Here is a 21,191-nt window from a genome sequence, read left to right as displayed (position 1 = left end):
AAGACTACAGGAAAGATCTGTAACCATCAGTGCCTTCCACTGACAGATTGTGGGATCCAACGCATAGCATATACCAGTAGAATAAAACTAATTTTGTTTTTAAAGTTAGTCAACTTTCCCATAGTTGTTGCTTTTGAGATACTTAAGTGAATAAATTGTGACTAAAGTCATTTCTTTAAATTTACATCGTAAGCAAATCTTTGTCAGTAGATTGCAGGATTGTGTAGTTTACAATTACTGGAAGCTTTAACAGAGGGCTACTTTAGCAGTAAATATCTGATGTGTGAACTCTGCCTAACATAGTCTTGTAGTGTTTGTATATACATACATTCATCTTAATTTTGATGAACTGGTGAGACTGAAACTCATGTGAGGCATTGTGGAAGGGAAAAATAGTTTGGAAACACCTCTCATCTCCTCAGATACTTTGCCCGCTTTTGGGACTTGACCAGACTGATTTTCTCCCTTCCCATAACTGTTTATTTTAATTGATATTTGGCTGCTTTCAACATTCTGTCCTTTTGAAGTACACTCAATCCTCATTAGTTCATTTAAAGGATTGTTTCTCCCTTTTCTTTTGTTAAATTTAAAAAGTCTTATTTTTCTCTGTGTCTGGTAGGTCCCCCAAAATACATTGAGACCCCTTCCTTGCTTATAGGTGGCTCTGTTTTCTGGATTTTTTTTTTGGGTCATTCATAGAGGGGCCAGGAAATTTACTTATCAGATACATTGATATTCAGATTCCTCTTTGAAATCCACAAAATTGAAGTTTACAGTCAGATACTGATTTAATTATTCATAATGAGATTTCAGTTTTTGTATTCAATGCTTAGAATTCTTACTTCACATATTATATATGAAGATCGAACTCTGAGGATGTACGAAAATATGAATTTTTATGCTTAAAATCAAATACAAAGCATATTTCCCTATTAAAGCTGGAATAAACTTCAGGGGATTCTGTGTTAGATTTAACCACTGGCTAAAGATTGCTGATGTGTTAAATAATTAAGCAGTCATTCTCTAATATTACATTATGTTAAAATCATTGGAATGAAATCAGTGGTAGAGTTTAGAATTCTCGAATTTGTTTAGTGTCTTACTGTGAAAGCAAGTGTTTGAGAACTGAATTCAATATAGGGTATCTTAGCATTCTGTCACTACAGTGCAGTATTTTTTTTCTGGGATATGTGTGGGCTTCTTCATCCTAGCTGTGTTTCTCTCTGTTCCTTCTGTGGAACAGATGTAAATACACCAAGCCTTCATAATTGAAATCCCATGGTTTCTAATACAACCTTTATGCTGATTTCTCCCATGTCTCCCCTTGAACAATCTTTCTCCTTTCCTCCAGTACAGTTTCTCTAATTTTTATCTACATCCATTTAGGGTATTTCTGATCCAAAATTAGACAGGGAATTTCAGGCGCTGTTTTGGTTTGAAATATCTGAACCCTTAATTTGTTGTCTCAGCATGTTCAAGACTGAACATTCTATTTCTGTCCTCCAAAGAGTTCCTCTTCTCATTGTCTGTTTCTCTCCTGATTGGCAGTGTTGCCATCTAACAGCTAGGAAGCTTTGGCTATACCTTCCACTCTTTTCTCTGTTTTGCTCCTCATATTCTGATTTCACCAATTTGTACAGTTACCATGTTCATCACAGATTTATCTGTTTACATTTCTCGGTATTTAATCACTCAATGTCAGGACCTTCCCCTCATTGGGAGGCATTCCATCAGTGTGAGAGGACATTTGCTCATTGCTCATTGAATGGGTCCCTTCTGAGGCATCATTTCCCAGCCCCTTTGTACTCCTCCCTTGAAAGCTTCATTCTCCACAACCGCAGCAGTTCTGTCAGCATAGGTTAGAATTCTGGTCTTATTCACACATGCCTCTGTCTATCTCAGCTGTTTGCTCCCTGAAAGCCAGGAAGTCATTGCACAGAGGGTTCACCTGCAATCTAGGCATGTACATGTGAGACTCGGTTCAAAACAATGGAGTGCTCCCAGTTTGGAATGTAGACTCACTGGCCTTCTTCAGAAGCCTACATCTCTTAGGCTTATAACACTGCTGATTCCATCATAGGCTGCTGGGAAAGATATGCTGATGAACTGTAGCCTTTCTGACCCTAAGACTGTTGGTCCTCAGAGCCATGCTGGTGGTGGTGGTGAAAGTAGAATAAAGTTGGAAATTGATAGTTCTGTGACAGTAGAATAATACTGTTCTGTATGCTACCTGGAACTTCTTGGATATCTACCTGAGTGTGTATATGTAAAGCATTAACTAGCTTTATATAGGATTTGTCGGCACATAATTCTGTTCTTTTTGCTTATTTTAACCCTTCTTGTGGACAAGTATAGTGATTGGGATCTTCTGGACATACATTTCTGCAGTGCAGTCTTGTGTTGTAATTTTCACTGGTGTGTGGCTATGAGGTTCGAATCTAGGAGTAAATTGCTGAGATTGAGCACTAGTATAGGCAATAGTAAACTGGAATTGAGGTTAGGCTAAAAGGTTTAAATAAGATCAGCACCTATAAAAGAAGGATAAGTAATTCTCAAGAAGATAGGAAAGATTAAAACAGGTCTTGACTGATTTGATTTGGATTTAGCAGCTTTCATTTTTCAGCCTTCAGATATTGTATATAATTTCTACATTTCCTAATTATTGCTACTACTAAATTCAATCCTAAGCGTTTTTCACAGATTCTTGTAATTTTATTAATGCTATGACAAAAGTGTTGTATATAGAACTAAAAGAGGAGTAATCCCACTTGCCACAGCAGAATTTTAACCACTGACCCTACCTTCTGTTCTTCTCTGGAATTTCTTATAATTTCATTTTCTTTCAAAAAGCTCTACTTAATTGTATGTTGGAAGCAGCAGAGCAAGCAACTGGTTAAGGCAAGAATCCATCCACCTCTATTAAAAGCGTAAAGATTTATAAGTAAATAGTGCTAAGCACTTCATACACATCTGTTTTTATCTTGACCGGCTGAATGTATTCAGATGCAAAATAACAGGGCTTTGTACTATAATTGAACAATTATCAAGCGAAGCTGTAATAAAATCATTGAAAGTACTAGGTGCCATAAGTTTATTTTATTAAGCACATGTTTATCCTATCCTTTCAAGGAGCCCAGTACATGGTTCTTCTCACCTCCATTTTACCCTCACAACAACCTCGTAAAGTTGGTTAGCCTGACCTGGCCCAAAGTTTTCTGGTGAACTTTATGGCAGAGTAGGGATGTGAACCTGGGTCTCTAAGTCCAAAACTGTAACCGTGCTGGCGTACAAATCATGGTGATTTGACACCTGGAATTTGTGCAGTCTTGGGTTGTAACTTCAGAATAGAGACTTGATTTGTCTCAAGAACCTTACATGCAAAGTTTCCAGCCAATACGAAGAGTATGGAAAAAGCCAGGTGGAGACCGGTGTGTTATATTCTTTAAAAGTAGCAAAAGCTTACAGAGTTGTGATTTACTGAGATGAGCAAGAGAAAGTTTTTCAGATCAGCTGGAGCACCCAGGAGTTGCACTACTGCTAGGAATCACTAGTAGGGTATGCATTGAAGGTACGCTTTGTGTTTCTGCATTCTCCTGGTTTGATCTCTTTAGAGGCTTTTGAATGCTTTTCTATCATTTTCCATATTTCTTCTGTTGACAGCAAGCACAGGGAGTTGGCGGTCCTTTGAACCCAAGAAAGTTCTTAAGATTTTTTAACTAGAGATTACTGTGTCCTCTGCAGTTAGCTAGGAATCTGTTAATAGTTGATTCTGGTAGTTAAGTTTATATCTGTGTGTGTTGAAGGTGGGAAGTATCAGAGTTCTTTGATTATCAAGAGAAGCTGGCGATTCTCATTTGCAAGCATTAATTAATTATACAGATTGCTTCCATTTGGAAGATGCCCCAGCTTCTACGGAGACCAGAGTTGATATAAGATAGGCACAGAGCTGCCAATTAGATAAAATGCTAATTAAGTATGAGGTCATGTTGCACTATTGCAGGTAACAGATATTACAGATTTTGCTTTGTAGATTCAGACCTCTAAATTGGCCAGGATGAAATGTTGAATACTGGTTATATCTGACTATTTTTGAATTAAGGAGAACATAACTTTTAAATGTCTTTGGAGTGGGAACGGCAACCCTTTGTTCTTGTTGACATGAGCAGTAGTAGATGTTGTAGCAACAAAAAATCTACGTGAAGTTTTTCTCTCAATGATCGGTGTAACTTTGCTGATAATTGGCGGTTTTGCTTAGCCTAGTTCTGTGGCCGTGCTGTTACTTTTTATGTTTGTTGCCTGGTCAAATTGACAGGGAACTCTCAGTGATGGAACTGAATATTATTGGCCTAGAAACCAGACTGCTTTTGGTAAACACCATTAAGAAAAAACTTGCTGAAAATTTGTTATGCAGCCAGCTGTTCCTTTTAACATTCCAGGTGGCCCAATTTCATGTAGATGCCATTGAGGAGATGATGAAAGCTTGCTCAACAGTGAAAGGAGTGACTGTTGAAATCTAAGATAGACTACAATAGACTATCAGTAAAGCCCGTTGTGTGAAAAAAATACAATGGGTTTTAGAAAACTAATCCTCTCAGGGCAAGAGATGTCAACAGGGCATATCCAGGAAATTGTGCCAGGTGTAAACACTGATATTGCACCCCCCCCCCTCCAGCTTTGCCAAGGAGGGGCAGCAGGGTGGCTGTGAAAATGGGGAGCCCTTTTGTATGAAAAAATACAATGGGGCTCTAGCAAATGGGAAATCACAAGTGGGGACTTGAGAGTACATTACTCCCTCCTTTTTTCTTCTGTTCTCCTCCTTCTTCTCTGTCTCTCACATCCTGCCAGCCCTTCTCTTAATCTTGGCTATTTTTGCCCCACTTATTTTTTAACTTTCTGCCCTACTACCCCAGCTCTCTCCTTCTTTTTGTCCCACTACCCCAACTATCTTTCTGCCCCCCCTTACCCCAGCTCTCCCTATCTGACCAGTTATTCCAGCTTGTATTTTCTCTCTTCCTACCCCAACCCTCCTTTCTCTATTTTTTGCCACCCTACCCACGCTTTGGTTCCCTCTTTCTATTCACTTACCCTAGCTTTCTCTTTCTGCCTCTCCCCAGAACTCACTGTCTTTCTGCTCCTACTCCAACTCTCTCTTCCCTTGGTAGCTTGCCTGGTGTGCTCTGGGGCAGGCCACCTGACAGCCTTGCTCTCACCTCCTCAGCCAAAGCCATTCTAGGTATGGTGAGCCCCCCCCCCCCCCAATCATCCTGGGGCGAGGTGGCCTGTTCACTCAGCTCACTGCCGACTTACTTGAGAGTTGGCTCAGGCAAGGAATAGTATAGCCCTGCAAGGACTGCAGAAGTTTAAGTGTATCAACTGAGTGAGCAGTCTGGGTGTTGTAATCCTGTTAGTCCTTCTGTACATGAGAAATGGCACCCTCTGGTCTACATTTTCCAGAGTCCTTCATTTTTTCTTGTTCGTCTTCGGGAACATGCTGCTCAATTGTATAGTAAGATGCTAACTGGTGTTTTTATATTTCTATTAGCAGTTAGTATTTTTTTTATATTCCCAATGTACAGCTCTGCTAAAATTCAACTTTCCTAAATTTTTGCTGTTGCCTGGCTATCTTAATCTCTCATGCTCATATTTTATTATGTGTTTAGGTAAGAAGACTGTGTGTCTATCCTATTTATTAGGCTCAGAAAAATTTGAAGCCTTCTTTCAGCAAAGTGAACATAACTTCATTTAAACGACTCTTCTGAGAGCGCAGGAGGCACTTAAATTGGAGGAAGGCTTCAGACTTTGCTGAAAAGAATTATTGGGAGGCAGGCAGTGGCTTTGAAATGAGACTAGTTCCAGTTTATTTGTGAAGAATTATGTTGATAGGGTCCAGTAGAACATTACTCATTGATTGGGTGTAGTTATAATAGAATTAAGATGAATTTGATAAAGTAACCTAGAAATAATTATCGGATCGTAAAAGAGGATTCTTTTGTTTGAGGAGCATATTTTTGGTTGTGACCTGAGAGAGTGCTTCACCCTGCGCGGTCACAGCTTTTCAAACCAATGTGCAACTTAGTCCATTTCAGTAGGAATTGGAAATGATTAGCCATCTTTTTGGCACGATGTAAAGGGTCACCCACATTGCAGTGCCTGTAGTTTTTCCATGTTATGTAGGCTGTAGCAATGCTTTTGGCAGCAAGCGTGGCTCTAACAACCCTGGCTTTTATGTTTGCTAAGCAAAGTGATGTAGGGGGTAGGTGGGTAGATATCAAAAGGTAAGCCATGATGGATGGGTGCTTTAACCTTTCCCTGCAGTCTCTCCCCTGTGGTTGTTCCCCTTTTGATATAGCAGACATGCACCTAAGAGAAAAAATGGGGTATATGCTGGGGGTTGGGGCTTGCAGGGGAGAAGCTGTAGGCCTCATATATCCTTCCCCTTTTTTCTGCTTTTGTCGTGTCCAGTAAGGGAAAGGGTTAAGCACAGAATTACGTCTTCCAATTATCCCTTGTAAATATTGCCTTGTAGTTTTGAGAGGGAAAAACTGTAACTGGGGTTCAAAGATCTATGATTGCTGCCAAAAAAAGGTAGATGGGCTTTTACATGAAGTGCACAAAACCTAAAACTAAATAACCAAGTTTTCTGTGATTGAAACACAAAATAAAAGGCCAAATTGCTTAGAAATTAGTAGTAAGCCAAATCAAATTTGTTAATTTCTTAGCTAATTTACAATTCATAGTTTTATTTTTCTTATGGTATTTTTCTTGTCTTTCTATAGGGATTAAAGACACACAGGAGTCTTCATGGATATAGTTGATACATTTAACCATTTAATTCCTACTGAACACTTAGATGATGCCCTATTTCTAGGATCCACCCTGGAGAATGAAGTCTGTGAGGATTTTAGTACAAGTCAGAATGTCTTAGAGGATTCGCTGAAGAACATGCTCAGTGATAAGGACCCTATGCTAGGATCTGCAAGTGCTCAGTTCTGTTTGCCTGTTTTGGATAGCACTGATCCCAATTTCCAGATGCCTTGTTCAACAGGTAACTCTTAATATTTTTAAGACTACACTTTTAAATAGAGCAGCAGTATCTAGAGCTGTCCCCTGAAAAATTGGCTCTCTTTTTTGTTCTGTTTCATGGCTTTGAGCGTAAGGCTAGCTGTCCCTTGCTTCTTCTGAAATAGCCGTGATATCTGGGATGTGAACAGGTGTGATTAGAGTGATTTCCAGTTTGTTAGTATTTGTTTTACCAATATGGTGACTTAGTTTGTGTATAGTGTTATGCCTCTCATGAGTAAATATAACCAGCAGCTTTAGGCTGCTTCAGTTTCAGCATACATTCCTTCACATTTGACAGTTGAGAGATTTTGAAGAGATGGAGCAAGCATCTCTCAAGATAGTTTTGGTATGGTGAATTGTGTCAGAGTGCAGGAATTTTCTTTTGCTTGCTTTTGAGTGATAGTGCTGCAAAAATGATTCTCTTGTTCCATGTATCTGCTATGTTAAATAATTTTAATGTAACATTGCAGCATTCTTTAGTGTTCTTAATATATTGTCTGTAGTCTGTATTCTTGGTTCTCAAGTTTTAGCAAAATGAGAACCATTTTCTTGATCAACAACTTCTCATGGTTTCTCAGGCCTTCCCCTCCTCATTTAAGTGGGTCACACCAGCTACTGGACAGCCCTTTTTCGAATGGTATGCAGCAATCCATGTGTGCCCTCTAGACACTTCTGTCCTGCTATATCCTGAGATTCTTGCCTAGCTACAATAAAATTAATATTTTATTGCCTGTATACAGCCTGCAGGGTGTTTCTCAGGGAGGATACAGGAACACCACTTGAAATGTTCTGACCCAACTTCTGAGATATCTTAGCTCTTGACTGGAATGGATTTTGTAGCAGAGGTAGTAATCCCCCCCTTTCTTCTAGGTTAATAACTTTGAGGTAGTGGCCCATTGAATATGGGTGGAATAGGCTTGGAGAAACATTCAAAGAACTGCTTATAGAAATAAGCAAAATTGAACTTCTTATGTTCAGTTGGAAAGTGACATTGACTGTTTTCGATGGATATAGAGTGGCATCCTCCTCTCTGTATTCTAAAATACTTTGCATTGTAAAAGAGACTAAAAACCACTTCAGTTTTATACTCTCACATACTAGGACTGTACCTTCTTAGTGCTGTTCGAGCAGTTAGATTTCCTGTTTAGCTGTTAGTTCCCAGCAACCAATCAGCACATTTTCTGAGTATGGAAGAGGAGTGATCCTGGAGAGCAGCAGCCTTTTGACTCCCTAGTGTTTGAAAGGGACAGGAGGCAATTACATCTCCTTCCCCTAAGGCCCTTTATAGAAAACAAAGAGTCCTTCATTTTCATGTTATCTGGACATATGAGAAACACTCAGCCTTTATCCTTACAAAGGACTCCGTACCCAGTTTGAAAAAACCCTGATCTAGTGGTCCTTGGACATTTTAGATAGTGACCTTTTTTGGAAATAGTTTAATGATTTTCCCCATGTTTCTAACTACTGTTTGTCCCTAATGTTCTGCCCTTCCTATGTTAATGGTACTGCCCTGAACCCCTCTTCATTATTGCTACAAAAAGAATAGGAGGGACTTTTTGGTGGTGCTTGTAATTGCAAAGCAGAACAGATTACAAATAAGGTGAACTTTTGTCAGTACTACATGTGACAGAACATGTTGTTGCCCAGTTCTATTTAAATTATGATATATTCTGATGTTCCGAAGTGTGGGTTGGACTACTTTATTTCAAGAAATAAAATAACAATTTTCATGATTTGGGTACCATTCTACTGAAATACTGAATGGCCTCTATATATACTTATGGAGCAACTTACTTGCATATACTCATGGAATAACTCAAGTTCCAAATTTCTAGAGCAGCTATTGTGGAGATTTAGAATATCAATGCAGTGTTGGTTCTACAACAGTTAATATACTGCTAATGTAAAAGAACATTGGAGACGTAAAGAAAAGGCTTTAAAAAAAATGAGTACTGTGAACATGTCTTACAAGTATTTCTGAAAAGAAATATCTATATAAATGGATTCTAATTTCTTTCGGCTGTTAACAATGGCTGCGAGGGGGCCGATTGATGATTAGTCACATCTCTACAAAAGTTGTGTCAATTGGTTATTAATTCAGATAGATTTATTATCTGAGCTTAGGCACATAACCTAAATGCAAATAATCATAACAGTTCTTCTGTATTTCCAAGGTTTGGCCTTGAGTTTCTCAAAAAAGTGGCCTGCTTTTGCCTGCTGGCAAAAATCTCTTTTGGAAAGAGGAAAGTCTAGAAGGCAATTTGTGACAGGTATTTGAAAAGGTAAAAGAAATCTCATTAGACACAGCCAAGGGTTCAGGTACATCATAAGTAGCTTTTTGGATTTGGCCAGTAAGTATTGTTATAATGTTGAAAAAAACCTGTGTATTTCAACAGAAAGCTCAAAAAACTAAACCTCTCTTAGAAATAGCAGTACAATTGGATAGTAGTAATTGTAAGAGTGTTGAACTCTTCAACAATCCACCATTATCATAACATTAAGAATGCGGTTTTTAACATACTTAACTAAGATTGATAGTCACGGAATTTGTTTCTGAGAAAAAGATTGAGCTGCATTGGTTGGCATCTGTAAATGAAGTTAATTTATTTTAAACATTATTATTATTATTTAAACCCCACTCCACCCTAGTAAATTAATTCAGTGTTTATTTCTCCAATTAGAATTAAGGCTCAGTTCCAATATAATGAATAAACCATGGTTGCTTTGTAATGAGAATAAATTTCAGAAGTTTTAGGTTGCATGCTGCTTTATATTAAACTCCCTGGGTTTTTTTTTTAAACTCCTGTTTCTATTAACATCCAAAGTGGGTAGAATGACAAAGGTTTTTTTTGCTTTGCCTACAAATCAGGATTAAGCTTTTTGTTTGACTTGTAGGTAAGCAAGCAAGCAAGCCACAGTTTGTCAGTTCATTTGATGAGTATAAACTCCGGGATTTTTTTTTTTTGGAACTGAAGTTTCTGAACTTAAGGGGAGGAATATGCTCAACAGTGGCGTAGCTATGGAAAATGGAGCCCAGGGCAGACTCCGAATTTTCTGTCCCACCTATTTTCCCCCTCCCTCCCCTTGCATGCCACCCCTCCCTCTCTCTCCGCTAGGGAGGGTGGGTCATGTCCAGATGCTGGGGCCCCTTCCCCTCCCTCCCCTCCCTTTCATGCCACCCCTCCCTCCCTCCCCTCCCTCCCCTCCCCTTGCATGGCACCCCTCCCTCCCCCTTCCTCCGCTAGGGTGGGTGGGCCATGTCCAGTTTGTTCTATAATTGTCTTTCATGATTGTAATGACCAAACCTTGTCTTCTCAATTCTGTGGAATTTACTGGGTGCCAGCCTGCTTTAGCACCTTAGGATGATTTTTTCTTGATTTGCTTGCTGTATGTGATTTGGGGTTACACACTTATTTAGCTGGAAACTGGGTCTGGCGGGGCCAGGGGGGAAGGAGGAGGGATGTGGCTGGGTCTTGGTGCAATGTCAGCCAGCCTCGTTGGCTGTGGACCTTCTCTCCAGAGAGACAGAGAGCATGCCCAAGGTCCACCAGGCTGGCTGACAAGCGCAGACTTTGTCTCTGGTGGCGTGCGCATGTCGCGCCCAGGCCCAGCCACACCCTCCTCCTTTCTAGAAGTGTGGGGGGTGATTTCCCGCCCCCATGTGACACAACGGGGGCCACCCCGGGGCAAATGTCCTCATTGCAGATACTCCTATGGAGCTCAGGCACTTCTATGGCAGGTCTTGTAATGGTCAAATATTTGTGCCAGGATAGGATAGGGTTTTTTTATTTTTAACTCAAGAGACTTGACGATATCAAGGTCTTGTTAGCCACACAATTACCATATATACTCGTGTATAAGTCAACTTTTTCAGCACATTTTTTAATGCTGAAAAAGCCCCCCTCTTATATTTGGGTCTTATACTCAAGTATAAATGGTATTTATATACAATTGTATGTGCTATAGCTGAAGCCCTGTTTGTGTAACCCAGGGTCCATTAGGGGGAGCTAAAGAGCTCAGATTTTCCATATAAGGAAGAAAAGGCTGCATTTCCTCAGAATTGTTAAGGGGTCTATAGCTACATCAACAGTGCCACAGACACAGCTAGAGATAACTGTAAAGGACTGAGACCCTGCTAGTCTGTTTTGCATAGCAGGCTAGAACTATTATATGTTGATTATTGTTTCTGTATTGGTTTGCCATAAATCAGTTATACTGCACACTATTGTTTATGAAACAGAAAACAGATTTAAAGTTTCTTTTGTTGTAAGTCTGGTGAATGTTAAGGGACACAAGGTGGGATCACTGTCAATGACTTGAACTCCTTTTCCTTTTCTGATAATATTCCTCTTAAAATCTAAGATGGGTTACATTTGGACATACAGATGAGGAGGAGGAATCCAGTTTTGAAGGATTTTAACTCTTGTGTTTTGGCTTGGTTGCTGATTGAGCTAAGGTTTTTGTACTTTTAAAGTTATTGTTGATACCGTATTGTTCTTCTTGACCCTCTTTTCTACTTACAGAGCTAGTTTACTGTTTTTCTTTGAAATAAATATTCAAAAACATTTAACCTACTGATGCCTCAATTAGTGTAATTTTATTGGTATCTATTTTTATTTTTGAAATTTACCAGTAGCTGCTGCATTTCCCACCCTAGACTTATACTGGAGTCAGTAAGTTTTCCCAGTTTTTTGTGGTAAAATTAGGTACCTCGACTTATATTCGGGTCGACTTATACATGAGTATATATGGTAGATTTAGCACTGTAGTACCTTGAAATTAGAGCGTTGTAACTTATGTTATTAGGTCTGGAATAGTATTTCCAGTATATACGGGGATAGAGGTTGGCGTTTTGGTTTAATGCATGGTCTAGTTCCTGGGTTTGTGTACTGGAGGGCCAAGGACAGGTATTAGGAAACTGTCAGGTTATAAATGGTAGCACTCTTACAAGTGTATTTTTTTCATGCTAATGACAGCATTATTAAGAAAATGGAGAATTACACAATTCATAGTTACAATACAAAACTCTTATATTTATTCTGGTTTTATCCCATCTTTCTCCTGGAAAGGACTTGAAGTGGCTCCCAATTATTTTTTAAATAGATGTTAAATAGATTCAGGTATTAACCTTTATTCACCCAGTGCAGAAAATTATCAATCCCCCCATCTGCAAACATAAATGTCTGTGCCACTCAACAGTTTTTGTTAGTTGCTTGTGTCGAAGCACTTAGTCACCCAAGAAACGTTCCTTTTCAGAAACCTGCATTTAAACGTTTCTGCCCCACACAAATGTGTAAAAGGAATTGACTCTATATTTTTTTTCTGAAGGTTATATAGCGTATAAAGAAGCACTAATGAGTCAAGGAGAGAAGCTTTACAAGCAAAATATTGTATGCTATGAAAATACTCATTTTTAATATTCTTAAATGAAATTGTCAAATTTAATATAAAGAAGAAGATGTTAAAGTGAACAGACCTTGTGAATGCTTTTTAAAGAATTGTGTTTTATACAGAAGATGCAGTGGGGATGAATTAGAATTGAAATTCTCTAATTGAGTATGTTCTGATTAATAGTGTCATCCTTTAGTAAGTGCCGTGTCAGTCATTCCTTTAATTGTGTGCTGGGGTGTGTGTGTATTTGTTTATTTTACATTACCTGGCTTCTGTCATGTGGATTTTGATGTCTTAGAAATAGTATTATAGGATGGAAATGATTCCCAGAATGAAAAGAGAACAAATTAAATTCGATTCTGGGCTGTATCAATAGGAGTATAGTGTCTAAATCGAGGGATGTAATTGTACCTCTCCATTCTGCATTGGTTAGACTTCACCTGGAATATTGTGTGCAGTTCTGGGCACCACAATTCAGGTAGGATATTGACAAGCTGGAATGGGTCCAGAGGAGGGTTAGGGTGAAAGATCTGGAATCCATGCCCTATGAAGAGAGACTTAGGGAGCTGGGTATGTTTGGTGAAGAGAAGGTTAAGAGGTGACATGATAGCCATGTTTAGATATTTGAAGGGATGTCATGTTGGTGAGGGAGCAAGCCTGTTTTCTGCTGCTCCAGAGACTAGGACCAGGAGTAATGGGTTCAAGGTGAAGGAAAAGAGATTCCACCTAAACAACAGGAAAAACTTCCTGACAGTAAGGGCTGTTCAATAGTGGAATGCCTACCTCAAAGTGTGGTGGAGTCTCCTTTGGAGGTTTTTAAACAGAGGCTGGATGGCCATCTGTCAGGAGTGCTTAGATTATGTGTTCCTGCATTTCAGGGGGTTGGACTTGATTGCCATTGGGGTATCTTCCAACTCTATGATTCTATGAAATGGGCTGCTTGAATTTGTGGAACTATACTGGCTTTATTCTTCAAAGTAATTATTGTACTTTAAAGAGTGGTTATTTTCGTAATCCTATCATAGCCTGATTTTTATGACATCATTTTGTGTTCTATGTGAGAAAATTGTTGGCAATGGGTACCGTGTTGCCTTGCCTTTAAGAAAAGACAGGCAGGTCAGAAGGCCCATAGTTAAGAGGGAGAAGATGGCCAAATCACATCCTTTCCTGGCAAAAAACCCCAAATCTCTCATGGAAGAAATAAAAGGAGAATTTTTACCCCTTATTCCTGTAGCTCCTTGACTCGTGTGTCTATGTAGTGTAGTGACTCAAAGGAAAATCTTTCTGAGTATTGAAAGGTAGCGAGCACGTTTTGGAGGGAGGGGGACAGAAAAATCTGTCTTCCACTGCCACCCACTGGAGGTTGGCTAGATGCAAGCCTTTTTAATTCACCCCTGCACACAGACTATTAGCTATATATGGTAGTCCATCAGGGTTTGATGAAGCTTCCATTTTTACTGCCTTCTTGGAACTTCAAAAAGAGGGAAATTACAAAGTTCTTGTCAGATCACAGAACATGACTTAGTAGATGTTAGGTTGTGCAGTCCTGATGCATGTATTTCATGTTCGAAGTTGTCCTTGGTGAAGGCTAGAGGGAGGCAGGTAGAGTCCAGTCGTGTGCACTTTTACTTGGAACTAAATCCTGCTGAGTTCACTGAAACATAGGGTTGGATCCAGATCAAATTTGCCACTAATGTAAGGAGTAGGATCTTCCACCAATTCCCTTTTCTGCTTCAGGCCCCCAATTTGCCTTTTCTGCTATTTGTGAGGGGCCCCAGGAGCAGTATTTTGGGGAGATCAGTGAGTCTCAGTGGGGGCGGAAGGCAGGATATTCTGTGAAAGCAGAAATTTTAGTCTGGATCCACCACATTCTCCCAGGTAAGTGTATATAGATTTGCACCTTAGGCTGTGATTTTCAGAATCTGTAGGTGTAGCTGGTGAATAATCTAATAGTTATGAAGGTAGATCTGCAGACTGACTCTCTTGTTCTGCATATAAAATCTGAAACTAGTCTACTAAAAAAAATTAGGTAAAGAAGTTTGTCACTTTTGGATCAGCTCTTTCCATTGTAAAATTCTCTTTCTCTTAGGTGGGAAGGGACAGTGAGGGGACAGCTGATCTTTTAAGGACTGAGAACTTCCTGTGGCAAATCAATAAAATGTGAGTCCATTAAAAGTGACTTTTTGACAAGGACCCTGTATAAGAAATATACTGCTCTGAATAACAGCTTATGTTGCCTACCCTGTGGAAAGTGTGTATGGGAAATGTGTATGCCATGCTTCCTAATCATGCTTTTGATCCTATTTTTTCCTCATTATCCCTCTTTTTTCAAAAACTTAGTCTGTAAGTCTCCCAGCTGTTTTTGTGGCCTTATAGCCATAATACAGGTTTTTAAGGTTTAGGACTTCTCTGTTTGTTTGTTTTAGTTGTTGGACTTGATGATCTTATGGATGGAGTTAAAGAAACTGCCCGTAGTTCCATTGATGAAGGCGATTTTTCATCTAACAAGAATTTGAGGGACCAAATGGATGGAACTTCAGTCAGATCACCTAGAAAATCACCACGTTTAATGGCACAAGGTAATTTATTCTGATGAAATTCATATTAGTAGACAGTAATTTATTTTAGTTCATTTAACATGTGTCTGAATTGCCTGCTATTCAGTAATCAAGCAAAAACAAATGTCTAAACATATTTATGTGTCCAACATTATTTTTTTCCTTGATTGCTTTGAATACCTCTGAAATTTTGTTTGAAATGGTTGGACCGAACATGATTTAAAGAGGTATGGGGAAACTATTAATGTTTGTAAGGCAGTGATTCTGAATCGTTTTGAACAAGGATCACTTCTACAAATTTCAGTTACTCTTCAGTTTCAGAATAACAGTAAACTTTTATCGTTACCAACATAAAATGGTAGGCTCTCACATCAATTAATACTGCACAAGTTTATGTTTTATTTTTATATTCAGTATTTATTAATGTACAGCATTACTGAACAATAAGATATTGAATAAAATGACTGTGAAATAAGCTGTGTAGCGGCAACCCCACAGTTGCCATTGAGCCTCCCAAAGTTTTCTCTTACAGCAAATCTTGTTTCTCTCTCCTGGCCTTTCGGAACAAGTTGCAATCCATTTTTGGGTCCTGACTCACAGTTTGAAAACCAGTGGTGTATGGAATCTTCGTTTGATTTTTAAAAAATATTTGGGTGCAGTTCTGTGTCTAGTTAACAATGCATAAGCGTTGATGTCAGTGAGACTCACACACACATAGCCAATCACAGAACTCCAGCGTTTGTCAGTATTTCAAAGAGCATCAGTTATGTTGAGGGAATTATAAATAATGCTTTTTTTGTTTAACTGCAAGTTGCTAATATTTAAGAAAAGACAGTATATCTGTGTTTCCCCGAAAATAAGACAGGGTCTTATATTAATTTTTGCTCCAAAAGATGTGTTAGGGCTTATTTTCAGGGGATGTCTTATTTTTATCCGTGATCCCCCCCCCCCAATGTGACCAGATCAGCTGCGCTGGAAATCTGTAACTAGGACTTATTCTTAGAGTAGGGCTTATATTTCAAGCATCCTCCCAAAATCCCGAAACATCATACTAGGGCTTATTTTCGGGGTAGGTCTTATTTTCAGGGAAACAGGGTAGTGCTATTGCCACTAACTCAAGATGTATATGATGAGCTATGGTGTTTTGGAAATATCTGTAATTTATGATAGGAGACTTTTAAAAACAGTATGGTAGGAGACTTTTTATGGTAGGAGACTTTTAAAAACAGTGAAACCAAGTTATTTTTTCACAGTACCATAAGATAAAGATTATAAGATGAGAGTCTGAAGGTTGCATCTTTCTTCAGTGTTGAAATCTTAGAAAGCAAAATATGGGGTTACATCCAGTGCTCTTTTTCCAGTGGCGAAAAGGCCCTCGTGCTGTTGCGAGTGGGTAGATCTTTTCCAGTTCCCGCCTTCTAGTCCTGACCTCACATTGCACGCAGCTCTGTTCTTGGGTATCCCCTGAACTGCAGTTTTACGGACTTACGGTGGGAGTGTGGAAAGCTGAGAAATTTTTATTTGGCAAGCAAAGCTCAGTTTGTATTTGGATGCCATGATGGTTAGTATTTTTTATGAGCATTATCACAATTTATTTTAACATGAGCACATGTGATTATTATATTGTTACCTATCACATTTTTGTTGTCAAACTTCTATTATTGGAGTAAGTTCATTGGAGTGTGGTCTGTTTTTCTGAGGATGGATTAATTGTAGACGTTTCATTTTTCTTTCACTAGAGCCTGCACGAAGTCTGCGGCAGAGTACGCTAGCCAAGCGCTCTCCTGCTTTACTATCTGCTAAGAAGCCAGCTGTAAAGCCTGGAGCTGCCCAAAAGGCTGGGCTGAAACAGCAGGACAAAGGGCTGATCCGGCCAGAAGATAGCAGCCCACCAGAGCATCCAAAAGAGATTGGGCAACCTAATAAGGAACCTTGCCAGGAAGAGGAGGCAACAGAAGTATCATCTGCATCAGTCAATTCAGAATGGGCTACATGTTGCCCAAAGTCAGAAGAAGTGAAACTGGACAGTGAACATAAAATTCCCAATCAAGCAAAAATACTTGAAGCATCTCATGGACAAGACAATTCTTCTTACTTTCCAGGAAGTAGTTTAACTAAAGAACCAGGAAGCCAGGCTGAGGTTGTTGCCGGAAGTGAACGTGGTAGTGTCGAACCAGGGATGGCAGCGTCTTCCCACGCAGAGACTAATCAAATACAAAATAATCCAACTCAGAAGGAAAGGAATGAAACTGTGGCTAATGAAATCACTTCTGAAGTTACCACAGAAGAAAAAACAGATCATAAACCTGAGGAAGAACTGAACAATTCTGTAATGGACAGTGAAAGCAACACAACTGGAATTCCCGAAACTCCACATATTACACCAGGTTGTGAGAATGCAAGTGGGACTGAGGAAACCCTTGCAGTACAATCCAGCACTATGGATGGAAAATCTGACTGTAGCTCAGGCTTGCAAGCTAGTGTGGAGGCAGCTCATCAAATTAGCTCACCAGAAGAAGACAAACAAGAGCCATCAGATGGCTCTGAAAAAGATAAGATGAAAAATGATCCTGTAGATAGCATGGAGGTAGATCCGACTGATTCCAAAAGTCCTGATGCTGTTTCTGCCAAATCAGTAACTAATGTGTTAGAAGGTGTTGTTCAAGACATTCCAGTACAAGTTGTACAACAGCAGAATGACCGAGAAAAGATGAAAGAGCATGAGACCACCGGGGTGCAGGAAGATAAGCCCACTAGCGCTTCATCAAAGTGTATTAAAAACGTGAAGTCCAAACATGCCAAGGGCAAACAAAATAAAACTGTAGCTGTCCAGAAAAAGCCAGCTTCCATAAACCGAGAAGTGCATCCCAGTCAGTCTTCAGTAAGTCTGAAACGTAATGCAGAAGAGCAGGGGAATCTGCAGCATTTTCACAAGCCAGCAAAAGTTAAGAAAAAACACGAAAATAAGGATCTGAAGGTCCAGAGCTGTGACTCTGGAATGGCTCTAAAGAAACAGCCCGCTGGGAAAAGTGTTCCGAGGCCCCAAATCCCAATACAAGTACGGAAAACATCTACTGAAAGAGCAACTGACAACAAACCCGTAAGCCGTCAAGCTGGTTCAAAAGAAGCCCCGTCATTAGTGTCTGGGTCTGTTCATTCCAGGCAAGGGCAGTTGCCACACAACCAGAAACAGTTACAGAAACATCCATTTTTGAAAGCAAATAATTGTGTTAAAGAAGAAGCGGGGGGAGGAGTGAAGAAAGAGTCCATGGGAGTGCCTATGGATCATTTGAGAGAAGACGAAAAAGAAAAATTCAAACTCAGAAAGTTAGAAAAAAGCCTCCAGCCTCGGCAGAGAAGAAGCAGCAAAAGCCTTTCTGTCGATGAGCCGCCTCTGTTCATTCCAGATAATATTTCTACTGTAAAACGAGAGAGCTCAGATCACCAGCCTTCCAGCGAAAGCAAATCTCTTTGGGTACCTAGTAAGCAGTGTGGGTTTTGCAAAAAGCCACATGGCAACAGGTGTGTGGGTAGATATCTGTCTTGCATTAAACCATTTCTGTCTGATCGCATGTTCGCTACTCGTGTGCTAGTGTCTAGATACTAGACTATCTTTTTCAGATAAACACAAAGGCATTTCCAGACCATCCAAAAGTGGTGGACATCAAAATTCCTTTAGCCATGCTTTCTGGAGAAAAAATAATTTGAGTGAAGGAATTGGTGGTGGGCTGCAGTCAAAAGTAATAGCTGGATTCCATCCATATTTGTTTGAAATTAGTTGAATTCTGTGATATTTATTTCTCAGTTAGGGTGTTTCAGATTACAGCCTAAAAGCCGGAACAAGTTTTTTCCTTCTGGCACTCTTCCAGCAGGCACCTGAAGGCAATGGCCAGTTAATGGCTGGCAGGTGTGGGAGCCTCAGTGGCATCAGCTGGAGATAGGCCCAGCTGTGAGAGTGGTTGTCTTACATGTGTGTAAAAGCTTTTTTAGGTTGTGACTGTAGCCATTTCTGGAAGTCTGTAACTTTTCCTGTGATACGTGGCTGAACAAACTGGCATTAAAAAAACCCAACAGTCTAGTTGGAAGTTTACATAAGATTTCAATGTTTAAAAAGTATTACAATCTTAATAGATAAGAAGAGCCTTGCTGGATCAGACCAGTGGTCCATCCAGTCCAGCACAGAGGCTGAGGCCTTCCCCAGATGTTGCCTTTTGGCACTGATAATCAGAGGTTTACCGCCTCTGAACCAGGAGGTTCTCTTTAGTCACCCGGGCTAATAGCCTCCAATAGACCAGTCCTCCATGAATCTGTCTAATTGCCTTCCAAAGCTGACTGTGTCTACATGCTCTGGTACTAAATTCCACGTTTTAATCACTCTCTGTGCAAGGAAGTTTTTTCTTTTGCCCACCCTGAATCTACTGTTTATCAGCATGACTGGATACGCTCAGGTTCTAGTATTTGGAGGAGAGGGAGAAAAAGTTCTCTGTGTCAGCTCTCTCCACCCCATGCATGATTTTACAAATCTTTATTGTGTCCCCTCTTGTCATCTTTTTGAAATTTCAGTCCCAGACTCTTCAGTCGTTCCTCATAGGGATGGTGCTTTAATTCCTTAATCATCTTGGTTGCCCTGTTTTGTTTTTTCCAGCTCTGCAGTGTTCTTTTTGAGATACAGTGAGCAGAAGTTCACACAGAATTCCAGATGAGGCTGCACCGTAAATCTGTACAGGGGCATTATCATATATTTTCAGTCCCTTTCTTAATTTCCAGTATAGGATTTGCCTTTTTCACTGCTGTGGTACACTGTGTTGACACTTTCATCGAGCTTTCCCCGGCAACCTCAAGGTTTCTTTACCTCTCGTTCTCAGCAAGTTCAGACACCATTAGTATATACATAAAGTTGAGATATTTTTGTTCCAGTGTGTATCACCTTACGCTCACCTACATTGAATTGCATTTGTTATATTGTTACCTGCTCGCCCAATTTGTGGAGATCTTCTCAGGGTTCTTCACAGTTGGCCTTTGTTTTACCATTCTGGATATTTCTGTGTTTTCTGCAAATTTGACCACTACGATTCAGTTCCGCAGTTTTACATTAATGAACAAATTAAATAGCCCTGCCCCCAGTACCAGTGCTGTGGGACCCTACTGCTTGCTTCTCACAACTACAAGAACAGTCCATTTATTCCTGCTCTTTGCTTCTTGTTTAACCAGTTTTTTAATTAATAAAAGAAGGGTGAGGATAAAATGGAGAAGTGAATGATATAAGCCACCTTAGTTCTCTATTGCGGACAAACCCTGGGATTATAAATGCATTAAATAATAAAATATGGATAAAAAGCCATTTTTTCTAGTTATGAAGACAGAATAGTATAATGTCCATATATTATGATGTATTGTAGTGTGCCCTTGATGCTCCTAGGTTGAAAGCATTCTGTAATGTAAAAATGATATTTGCATTACAAATATAATTTAAAAAGTGACTTCCCCAACTAATAAGAGTTCAATACGTGCATGTTTTGGGGACTGAAATAGCAAAAGTAAGCAGGTGTTTAAAAATAGGCCCGGGGGGGGGGGGGGCGCACCAGCTCTGTAGGCCTGCCAGCTACAAGTACCCATTGTGAGCACCTGCAAGCTTTGTACAATTGGTGTTTTTATTTCTTTAGAACATTCTACTACCTTTCCACCCAGTCATGGCCCACAAGGTGACAACCAAATACATTCAAACTTTTAAACAATTAAAATATACAGTTCAGTTAGAAACATATAAACAAACATTACTGGAAGTATACCAGATGAAACAAAGATGTCTTCATTTGCTGGCGAACAACAACTGTGTGAGGGAGATTGACTAATCTCCTGAGGAAGAGAGTTCCAGAGTTTTGGTGTTGCCACATTGTGTATGTGTGGTTGTGTGAATGCATGCAGTAAGGATGCATTAAGACAGCAATGGGTGGTGGTTGTAATTTTATTCTAAAAGAAATACATACTTTGCTCAAAGAAGAGGCAATTACTATTTTTAAAATATCATGTGGGCTAGACATCTTCCAGTTGCCGCAAATATATGCTTCAAGAGAAATCACCATAGATGAATATGTGTCTTTGAAATATATTTACAGCTATTATTTTAATTATCCATTGTAATTCTTATTGTGAACTATTTTGATTATTCATTAGAGTGTA

At 39.5% G+C, this 21,191-nt stretch overlaps 1 protein-coding gene across 4 annotated transcripts in view; it reads left to right on the top strand.

The window, feature by feature from the left end:
* The window catches only part of PHF3 (PHD finger protein 3), a 50,745-nt gene that overhangs the window by 5,924 nt on the left and 23,630 nt on the right, over positions 1–21,191 (top strand). The window contains exons 1-4 of one of the 4 annotated variants that reach the window (XM_048496434.1): positions 6,911–7,045; positions 14,543–14,613; positions 14,880–15,032; positions 16,751–18,533. In XM_048496434.1, the coding sequence (XP_048352391.1) occupies positions 14,900–15,032; positions 16,751–18,533 (1,916 nt within the window). In that variant the 5' untranslated portion in view covers positions 6,911–7,045; positions 14,543–14,613; positions 14,880–14,899. Of the gene's footprint in view, positions 1–6,776; positions 7,046–14,542; positions 14,614–14,879; positions 15,033–16,750; positions 18,534–21,191 lie in introns of those variants that run through there. The other 3 variants (XM_048496420.1, XM_048496443.1, XM_048496425.1) reach the window with 3 other exon arrangements.

This window comes from Sphaerodactylus townsendi, linkage group LG01, assembly GCF_021028975.2.
Source record: "Sphaerodactylus townsendi isolate TG3544 linkage group LG01, MPM_Stown_v2.3, whole genome shotgun sequence".
Lineage (NCBI taxonomy): Eukaryota > Metazoa > Chordata > Lepidosauria > Squamata > Sphaerodactylidae > Sphaerodactylus > Sphaerodactylus townsendi.
Note: the sequence above shows the minus strand (reverse complement) of the source record. Positions and strands in the feature narration are given on the sequence as shown.